The sequence below is a fragment of the Terrapene carolina genome, unplaced genomic scaffold (genome assembly GCF_002925995.2).
Source record: "Terrapene carolina triunguis isolate 2854851 unplaced genomic scaffold, T_m_triunguis-2.0 Scaffold141, whole genome shotgun sequence".
In the NCBI taxonomy this organism is placed as follows: Eukaryota; Metazoa; Chordata; order Testudines; family Emydidae; genus Terrapene; species Terrapene triunguis.
In genome coordinates this window covers 5,859,317-5,870,073 of record NW_020664492.1, presented here as the reverse complement: position 1 = coordinate 5,870,073, position 10,757 = coordinate 5,859,317, and the positions used below count along the sequence as shown (strand labels likewise).

Sequence of the window (10,757 nt, the reverse complement as noted above, 5' to 3'; positions counted from 1 at the left end):
TCATCTTGGCACCGTGCTGACTTTTGCGGGAGTAGGAGGCCCCGATGAACAGCGATAAATAGGTGTAGGAGACGTAGGAGACAGTTTAACGGGGCTCATGGGCTCCGCTGTCTGGAGCTTCCAAAGCAGCTCTTCATTAGTCCTGCTTAACCTCTTCTTTTCCTTGGTTTCTTTCTCCACGTATTCTTGAAGATTAGCATTTTCCTCAGATAACTGCCTGCAGAGGGAAATAATGCACCCGTTAACATTTCACACGGCTAAACAGTGCTGGATTGTCATTAAAGCAAATATGACAGCTGCTGAGGCCAGTACCCCACACAGCTGTTAAAGTCACCCCCGTGACAGCTTCACACCAGAGCCAGGCTGGCATAGCAATGGTTTGCTCCTGATGAAGCCAAGCAGCATATTTCAGGTAATACACCTGCAGTTCCCGGCACAGTGTTTCCATCACATGCTGCTGAGTCAGATCACAGTGACCTAACGCAACCTGACAACTTGAAAGAAAATTCCCGGCACTTTGTCTTCTAGTTACTGTCAGTTACAACAGCATGTGTACTGCATATGAGCATGAGGGCAAACACTCTTGAGTTTGTTATTAAGCAAATCAGTTAGAACTGTGTACTTTTCCCCATATGACACAACAAATAATACATTTTAAAGCAATCACAGAAACAGGGTCAGGACTGGATGGCTCAGGGGTACATAATGGGACATGGAGCCTTTCAAGGCTTTGTCCCTGGGGTTTGAATTAGGTCCAGGTGGGGAGTGACTCAAAGTTGTTGCCATCCGATGGGTGTTTGGAGGACCACATGAAACAGCGGGTAAAATTAGTCTGATTCCTAGTGGACAAGTGTCCATACTGCAAAACAAACCACTCCCCCCAATTACTATTGGCTCTTCTTGGTATCCTCGATGGCAATCGCAGCATATGCAGCCAGGATGAAAAGATCATGAAGACTAAACTGATGCTCCCTTCAGGTCAGGCTTAAAGCATGTTGCTGGGGTACTGTGTACTGGGATTTAACATGCCGAACCTCTTCTGTGGATAAATTGGACATTTTCAGTCTCTAGGGTGGTCAAGCTAATACTGATCATGAGCACAATGGGCCACTTAGCTCAATGTCATGGATGTCGGGTATCGCAGGCCAGGGGAGGCTGAGCCTCCCCAAACAGCCAGGCATGGCCCTGTCCATGATCTGCCCCGAGGTCCCTCCTGCTTCCCACTCTCCCTCCGTGGCCAGGGTTGGGGTTGGGGTTAGGGAAGGCCAGCCTGCAGCCGGGGATTCGGGGTGGCTGGGGCCGGTGTTCGGGCCGCCCGGTGCTGGGGATGACCACCTGGCGCTCCAGGGCTAGGGGTGCTTGGGCTGCCCCGCCAGGCACTCTGGGGCTGGGGGCGCTGGGGCCGCCCGTTGGGCGCTCCGGGGCTGGGGGTACTGGGGTCACGCCACCTGGCGATGGGGATGCTGGGGCCTCACTGCCCAGCACTGGGGGCACTGAGGCTGTGCCGACCGGCACTCTGGGGCTAGGGGTGCTTGGGCAGTTGAGAGCTGGGGGAGGGCAGCCGGGGCCACGGTGGGGGTCTTGGGGCTCTGGTGGGGGCGGGGCAGGACCCGGAGCTAGCCTCCCCAAACAGGTGGTTCATGTGCTGCCCATGCTCTATTCAGTTACACCATTAATTATTTTGGCTTCATGTTTACAAAATTTATTAAATATAAAACCGAACGTTTTTGGAGAGATTTCTACCTAACTCTTCTTTAACTTTTCCATGTATGCTCTGAGCTGCGAGAGGAGGGTGTTTCTAAGGAGACATATCGAACTACCCATGAATTGATTTTATACTGATGCCCATCACTGTAGTATTTGAGCACCTGCCATGTAAAATCCATAGCAATAGCGAAGTTCTTAGGGGACTTCATGGAGTCTCTGACACGTCTCCTTTTTCAGGGTCAGCACTTTGCTTGGGGGAGGGGTTTTGATTTTTCTTAAAAGACTGTATTACTTTCCTCTTTCCCTCCCCACATAGCAATGTGGGCCATAAAGCTTTTATGCAAGCCCAGATAGGCCACCAACCAACCAGTATGTGCCTGCCTGTTTTCTGAGAACAGTTTAGCAGGATGCTCATTGAGCACATTTAGGGAGTAACCCTACAGCTCTTACTCACATGAATGATTCTCAAAGCCAGTGAAGGTAATGGGACTGCCCTCATAAGCAGAAATATGCATGCAGCAGCTGGAGAATCAGGCCCTCAGAACATATTAATCTCTTTTACGTGTAATATTGCTTGCCAGCTATACAGGGTGATATCCAGTCTTACAGTCAACTTGATAGTCTGTCAGCCAACATACTCTCTTCCGTGACACTAATAAACACTGCAGCTGGCAGTGGGGAGGAGGGCTGTGAGTTACATGCACAACCTACAGGTAATTTAGAGAGACATTTGAGTAGGAAAGCGCCTTCATAGTCAAGCACCCGTGAATAGGCTGTGCAATACAGACATGTCCTCAGAAGACAACCTGCTTTAGCATGCAGATAGGGAAAAGAGCCCCCGCTTGTTACACTGCCTGTTTTAATCTCCCACATGCTGCGTCAGGATATCGCAGTTTGTGCTGTGTCATCTGATGGCATGTAACCAGACACAAGGAGAAACAAGCTTCACATTGCATTGGAGACTGAGGCGGCTTTTCCCTCCTAGGTAGAATACAGTACTCCTGCTGCCTGTGTGCTGGCACACACTCCAGCAACCCTGACACGTGCGTGGTCACATTATGCCAGCCTTGCCTGTGTAATTATATTCACAGAATCATAGATTCCAACGCCAGGAGGGTCCACTGTGATCATCAAGTCTGACCTCCTGCATGGCACAGGCCATAGAACCTCCCCAAAATAATTCCCAGAGCAGATCTTTTAGAAAAATATCCAATCTTGATTTAAAAATTGCCAATGATGAAGAATCCACCAGGTCCCTTGGTAAATTGTTCCAATGGTTAATTACTCTCACTGTTAACAATTTACACTTTATTTCCAGTCTGAAGAGCTCATTATTAAATATTTGTTCCCGATGTAGATATTTATACACTGTAATCAAGTCATCCCTTAACCTTCCCTTTGTTAGGCTAAATAGACTGATGAGCTCCTTGAGTCTATCACTATAAGGAATGGTTTCTAATCCTTTAATCATTCTCATGGATCTTCTCTGAACCGTCTCCAATTTATCACCTTCCTTCTTGAACTGTGTGCACCAGAACTGGACACAGAATTCCAGCAGCAGTCGCACCAGTGCCAAATACAGCAGTAAAATAACCTCTCTAGTCCTACTTGTGATTCCCCTGTTTATGCATCCCAAGATTGCCTTAGCTCTTTTGGCCACAGCATCACACTGGGAGCTCATGTTGAGTTGATTATCCACCACAACCCAGAAATCCTTTTCAGAGTCACTGCTTTCCAGGACAAAGTCCCCCATTGTGTAAGTATAGCCTACATTCTTTGTTCCTAGCTGTATACATTTGGAGTTAGCCGTATTAAAATGCATACTGTGTGCTTGCACCCAGCTTACTGAGTGAGCCAGATTGTTCTGAATCAGTGACCTGTCCTCTTCATTATTTACCACTTCCCCAATTTTTGTGTCATCTGCAACTTTATCAGTGCTGATTTGAGGTTGATGGCGTATGAGCAGTTGCAAAGTGAGTGCACATTAATGATACACACGCTGCCTATGAAGACATATGTCCCAACCAGTTCTTTTCCATCTTTCAGGTAGGATTTGTCATGGGTGCTATGGAAAAGAGACCTGTTGTTATTCTTGTAGCATCTAGAGACCCCAACCGAGATCAGACTCCATTGTGCTAGTCACTGTATCAGCAGAGGTAAGATACACTCCCCTGAAGAGCTCGCAGTCTAGAGAGCCAGGACAGACACAGAGTGGGGGAAGGAAAGATTACTATTCCCATTCTATAGATGGGAATCAGAGGCATAGAGAGGTTAAGTGATTTACCCAACACCACACAGGAGTCTATGGCAGAGCTGGGAACTGAACGTGGATCACCAGCGATTTAACCACAAAGCCATTCTTCCTCCTTGGGAGTCCAGCCCTCTCCTCTGATTGCTAAATCCCCTGGAGTTCTTGAGAAGGAGGAGGAGGATGTAGAAAGGGTTAGAATTAAATATTATCTCCTCACTGTCTCCACCTATTTTAACACTATCTACTGTACGCTGCAGAAAAGGACCTAGGAGTTACAGTGGATGAGAAGCTGGATATGAGTCAACAGTGTGCCCTTGTTGCCAAGAAGGCTAATGGCATTTTGGGCTGTATAAGTAGGGGCATTGCCAGCAGATCGAGAGACGTGATCATTGCCCTCTATTCGACATTGGTGAGGCCTCATCTGAAGTACTGTGTCCAGTTTTGGGCCCCACACTACAAGAAGGATGTGGAAAAATTGGAAAGAGTCCAGCGGAGGGCAACAAAAATGATTAGGGGGCTGGAGCACATGACTTATGAGGAGAGGCTGAGGGAACTGGGATTGTTTAGTCTGCAGAAGAGAAGAATGAGGGGGGATTTGATAGCTGCTTTCAACTACCTGAAACAGGGTTCCAAAGAGGATGGATCTAGACTGTTCTCAGTGGTAACAGATGACAGAACAAGGAGTAATGGTCTCAAGTTGCAGTGGGGGAGGTTTAGATTGGATATTAGGAAAACCTTTTTCACTAGGAGGGTGGTGAAGCACTGGAATGGGTTACCTGGGGAGGTGGTGGAATCTCCTTCCTTAGAAGTTTTTAAGGTCAGGCTTGACAAAGCCCTGGCTGGGATGATTTAGTTGGGAATTGGTCCTGCTTTGAGCAGGGGGTTGGACTAGATGACCTCCTGAGGTCCCTTCCAACCCCGATATTCTATGATTCTATGATACGCTGATTCCTGCCTTCCACTGTGGGAGCCCCCCACCACGCCATCTGATTGGGTGTCAGGAACCCCCACCCCTGCAGTTATGCAGATGCCCCCATATACAGATCTTTTCATGTCCCCATCTCAGAGTGGGGCTGCCTCTCTCCTTCCTAATGAGGTCAAGCAGCAGGGGGTCACTCCTATTCCCTGCATCTGCCCAGAAGGTGGCAGAGGAACAGGGGGCTTGGGTACTGCTCACTATATGATCTTAGATCGCCCAGTACATGAGCCCATCACTCTGCCCGAGCTGCTCCACTCCTGTACACTGCAGCGCTGAGGGTTTGGCTTGTGTTACCCCCTTGATTGGCAGATGGCTTTCTGGAGCTGGCCTAGTGCAGGGCTAAGCTATGTGCCTTTTAGAGGTTTACTCTGTGGACTGGACAGAGCCCTTGTTGAAGGAGGCAAGCAGTGTCATAGATTATTTTAAAGGATTACACATTTCTGTGAATGAGAATAATCCCTGCTGTTACACTAGCTAAGATAAAATGATATGGGCTATCCTCCTGTCTGTTGTTCAATCTGACCACCAATTGAGGGCAAGAAGACATTTCACCCCATACATAACAGGGTGAATTGTGGGAGTTTTATGTCTTCCTCTGAACCATCAGGCATTAACCACTGTTGGAGACAAACTACTGGATGTCATTAATTGTCTCTGTATTAAAATTCTTATATTAACCCCTCCCTATACCCATGTAACAAGGCTGAAAAATGATTTGCTTTAAAGTTGACTTTCCAGGTAGATCTTAAGTTCAGTATCCTCAACATTCCCCACACTGAGAAATGTATATAAAAGAAACAAAACACAACACCTATTAGTGACTGTAGGAACCTATTGCCTATATCCGTGGTTTCAACCTTTTTTCATTTGTGGACCCCTAAAAATTTTCAAATCGAGGTGTGGACTCCTTTGGAAATCTTAGATAGTCTGCAGACCTGCAGGAGTCTGCGACCACAGGTTGAAAACCACAGTCCTAGATGAATGCTGATGGGGAATATTTGCTTTTAAATAGCTAAGTTCAGGAAGCTTTGGTTCATATATATATTAGGGGACTCCTGAAGTTAAGATCCGTAAGGAAACCCAGCCACTAAGGAGAAACACTCTTTTAACTTAGCAGCGTCCTTTCTGCAAATATTTGTAGAAAATAATTGTATCTAATTGACATTGAGTGTTAACCTGGTGAGACTGGAAATGGTTGAGATGTGATACCATTTGTTTTGCCATAATGCCTACAAAAAACTTGATAGCGGTTAGGTTGTTGGTGTGCTCGGCCCACAGCCTATCAGTATTATCTCACTGTTTCCTTGTACTCCCCCGTCTCTCTGTATCCATCTGTTGTCTGGTGTCTTACACTTAGGTTGTAAGCTCTTTGGGGCAGAGATTGTCTTTTTGTTCTCTGTTTATACGGCGCCTAGCACAAAAATTTCTAATATAATATAATATAATATAATATAATATAATATGCTAAAGCAGCCTTAGGTACAGTGAGGCTACCAGCACAGTTAGTATATTACTGTTCAAACTGGTAGCTCTCCCGCACCCACTAGCTGCTGACTAATAGTGTGGCATTGAGTCTGAACTCAGAGGCAACTGTGACTTTTGTTCTCAGTGATGAGGCCGGGAGCTTAATGTAACATGATATGTAGCCAACCTCCTTTATGCTAAAATAAGCAGATGGGAATTAAAATAAGTTTCAAGAGGGGAAATATGCTTAGTTTTACTGTTTCTGAAGCGGCTGTTAGCCATGGATAGTTGTAATTTTACTGTTTCCTGTAAAACTCAGATGGTTTACAAGTATCTGTACAAACCTTGTCACAACGGTATTTTGATCAATCCGGACTCTCATGTCTTCATTCTGCTGTTGCAGCACCTGAATTTTTTCTTCCAATATTGTATTTTTTTCAGCCTGCAACAAGAGAGGGCTCGTTGAGTTTACAGCAATAGCAGCACTTGATGCAGGGGAATTTGGATTTTAATCCCTAGGAAGAAGCTCTATTTTCCTTACAGTAACAGCTAATGATCACTGTCAAAGGAAGGTAGATTATTCTGGCTGCAGATGTGATTTTAGGTTGTAAATGATTTACCAGCATGTCACACTGGTATGGCACTGAAGTGTCCGACTTCCCCCTCCCAAAGGACAGGGGAGTCATGATCCCCTGACATCTGCTGGGGTCACCCCCCCACATTGAGACCTCCTGTAACAGGGTTATATAAATCATATCCATAGTGGAAGTAGAATCCTACTGTCTGGCATGGTTGAGAAATAGCACAAGCAGAATGACTGGAGACCACCTAGGCCAGTGAATGTAACTGTATCAGCCGTTTCCCCATTCTGCTCTAGCTTAAGGAAGCAGCATGTTACAGAGTGTAGTTAAGAAGTCTCAGCTGTGAAGAGCTATTTCACTCTATATCCATTCACACCAGCAGCTGGACAGTTCAACAAAACAATCAACTGGGTTCCCAAACTTCCCCATAAATAGAAGCAAAGCTTGCTAAGTGCTGTGCTAAAGCAGCCAGCCTGGCTGCCCCATTGTGGCAATGGCTCATCCTGTCACTGCGCTAGAAGCCTACAGGTCAAGTCTCACAAAATGGCTCCACTTTACAATGAAAACGTAACTCCTGGTTAACTGAAAAGTTCATACCTGGGGAGACCAAAACACAAAGAGAGAGAGAATGGAGTGGCTAGGAGGCAGTGTTATCTTTATGGTGGGGAGCTATAATTCAAAGCACTCGCAGCGTGACCCTAACCTGGGATTTCTGGTTGCCCCTCGCTAATTTACACTACTGAGGCAAGACTTCATGCCGATTACTGAATTAAGGAGCCACACGGCACAAGTGTCTCCTTCTTCCACCCATATTGCTCCCGCCTTGTTGACTGCCCCTACTCCTGACTTTGGAGGCAGGGGACAGCTGGTGCCCCATACTTAGTTATAGGGATGTTATAGGTATCACAGAGGCCCCCCTCCTCCACTATCTCCTCCCCTACCTAACCTCCCCTGCAGGCACAGCAGACTTCAAAATGAAAACCAGAAAGACCAGCGCGGGGAATCATGGAGAGGTTTTGGGGATGTCATGTGGGAGGTAGGAGGCTGGTGGGGAAGTAGATAAAAAGAAGCACCTCCTTCCCACTCTCCCTTTCAGAATGAAAAACTGGGACACTTCACAGGAAAGGGCAGGGGGCAGAAAACAGTATTTAGCCCTCTGTGATCCCTTCATTGTGTTTTTCCAGTCCCGGCCTCCTCCACTCCAATTTAGCTCCTGGCTTCCTATCTCCCTGTTCTGTGAGGGGAAAATGATAACTGACCAGCTTTTCCAGTTCCATGATCCTCTTTTCCTGTTGATGAATTAGCTGATTCTTCATTTCCAAAACCTGCGTCAGGCTGTTCATATCTTCTTCTAAGTGCTGATATGGAGCTAGTGCAACCTAGGAAAAGAAGGATGACAGTGAATTCTAAGTCTTCCAACCGTAATCACATATTCAGCCACTTGGTAAAATTTTCCCAAGCACCCAACTGATTAAGAGCCTAGCTCCCATGAAAGTCAAGGGGATGCAGGCTCCAAAATCACTGGGGTTGTTTTGAAAATGTTACCCACTATCACCATTCATAGATTCATAGATTCATAGATTCTAGGACTGGAAGGGACCTCGAGAGGTCATCGAGTCCAGTCCCCTGCCCGCATGGCAGGACCAAATACTGTCTACCATCCCGGATAGACATTTATCTAACCTACTCTTAAATATCTCCAGAGATGGAGATTCCACAACCTCCCTAGGCAATTTATTCCAGTGTTTAACCACCCTGACAGTTAGGAACTTTTTCCTAATGTCCAACCTAGACCTCCCTTGCTGCAGTTTAAGCCCATTGCTTCTTGTTCTATCCTTAGAGGCTAAGGTGAACAAGTTTTCTCCCTCCTCCTTATGACACCCTTTTAGATACCTGAAAACTGCTATCATGTCCCCTCTCAGTCTTCTCTTTTCCAAACTAAACAAACCCAATTCTTTCAGCCTTCCTTCATAGGTCATGTTCTCAAGACCTTTAATCATTCTTGTTGCTCTTCTCTGGACCCTCTCCAATTTCTCCACATCTTTCTTGAAATGCGGTGCCCAGAACTGGACACAATACTCCAGCTGAGGCCTAACCAGAGCAGAGCGGAAGAATGACTTCTCGTGTCTTGCTCACAACACACCTGTTAATACATCCCAGAATCATGTTTGCTTTTTTTGCAATAGCATCACACTCTTGACTCATATTTAGCTTGTGGTCCACTATAACCCCTAGATCCCTTTCTGCCGTACTCCTTCCTAGACAGTCTCTTCCCATTCTGTATGTGTGAAACTGATTTTTCCTTCCTAAGTGGAGCACTTTGCATTTGTCTTTGTTAAACTTCATCCTGTTTAACTCAGACCATTTCTCCAATTTGTCCAGATCATTTTGAATTATGACCCTGTCCTCCAAAGCAGTTGCAATCCCTCCCAGTTTGGTATCATCCGCAAACTTAATAAGCGTACTTTCTTTCCAATATCTAAGTCGTTAATGAAGATATTGAACAGAGCCGGTCCCAAAACAGACCCCTGCGGAACCCCACTTGTTATGTCTTTCCAGCAGGATTGGGAACCATTAATAACACTTCAATCATTTTAGCTGTATACCTAATTTCATAAAAGAGACAAGGTGGGGGAGGTACTTGCAGTAGGTGAAAGAGGTCCGAATGTTGCTCAGCACCCACAACCCGACCCACTGCTAAGTCTCCTAATATATAGAATTGTTTCTGTCTGTGCGGAGTTTTACTCTTTCTGGAGAAGAGCACAAGTGTGAAATAGCAACAAAGTTCGGAGACAGGGGCTGGGTGTTTGCAGGTTAGAACAATAGCGGATCACTCTGTCTGTGATGTGTGTGGCAAAACAGGTGAACTAGTCATAAAGATTAAACTCCCAGAGGGGAGAAAGACAGTGAATCAGGACACAAAGATACTCCCCATTCCAGCTTAGTACTTCTGAAGTTAGGGGGCTAGGGTTCCATTTACCAAAGCAGTACTGTCCCACATTTTTTTCTCAATTACACTGAATAGAATCCAGAGTAACACCAACGACTTCAGCTACTTTGGCTTTACAATGGTACAACTCACTCCACTGTCGCTGGTGTCAATACTCTGGATTTACAGCAGTGTAACTCAGAACAGAATCTGGCCCTTTACACACATTTTGCTCTGAGAGGGCAAGTTCACCAGCCCAGTTGTTCTGTGCTGCTCTGGTGGAAAGAAGAAGGCGCTGACCTCAGTCTAGCCCACGGAAAGTTCCAATGCACTAGAAAGGGGGGAGTTCTGAATTCTCAAAAGGTATGTGGGGCACAAAGTTAGAAAATGGTCTTCATTAGGGCCAATTTCCTATAGAGTCTGCTAATAATGGGCTTCATTTCGACCATCAGCTTTAGGGATTCTATCGATTTGTCGTATTTTGAACAGGATGTTGATGGAATAGACTTCTTCTATGATATCCCAGGGCCAGACAGTCCATTGGAGAAAAAATGAAGATGGACAGCAAAGAATCATAGACTATCAGGGTTGGAAGGGACCTCAGGAGGTCATCGAGTCCAACCCCCTGCTCAAATCAGGACCAATTCCCAACTAAATCATCCCAGCCAGGGCTTTGTCAAGCCGGGCCTTAAAAACTTCTAAGGAAGGAGATTCCACCACCTCCCTAGGTAACGCATTCCAGTGCTTCACCACCCTCCTAGTGAAATAGTGTTTCCTAATATCCAACCTAGACCTCCCCCACTGCAACTTGAGACCATTGCTCCTTGTTCTGTCATCTGCCACCAC

General features: G+C 46.0%; 1 protein-coding gene across 2 annotated transcripts in view; it reads right to left on the bottom strand.

Moving 5' to 3' along the window:
- Nucleotides 1-10,757, bottom strand: part of LOC113406841 (microtubule-associated tumor suppressor candidate 2-like) — a 296,281-nt gene continuing 285,524 nt past the window's right edge. For both annotated transcript variants that reach the window (XM_026653622.1, XM_026653623.1), the window contains 3 exons: nucleotides 8,242-8,361; nucleotides 6,746-6,843; nucleotides 1-217 (listed from right to left, as the gene is read on the bottom strand). In XM_026653622.1, coding sequence (XP_026509407.1) covers nucleotides 1-217; nucleotides 6,746-6,843; nucleotides 8,242-8,361 — 435 coding nt within the window. The remainder of the gene's footprint in view (nucleotides 218-6,745; nucleotides 6,844-8,241; nucleotides 8,362-10,757) is intronic.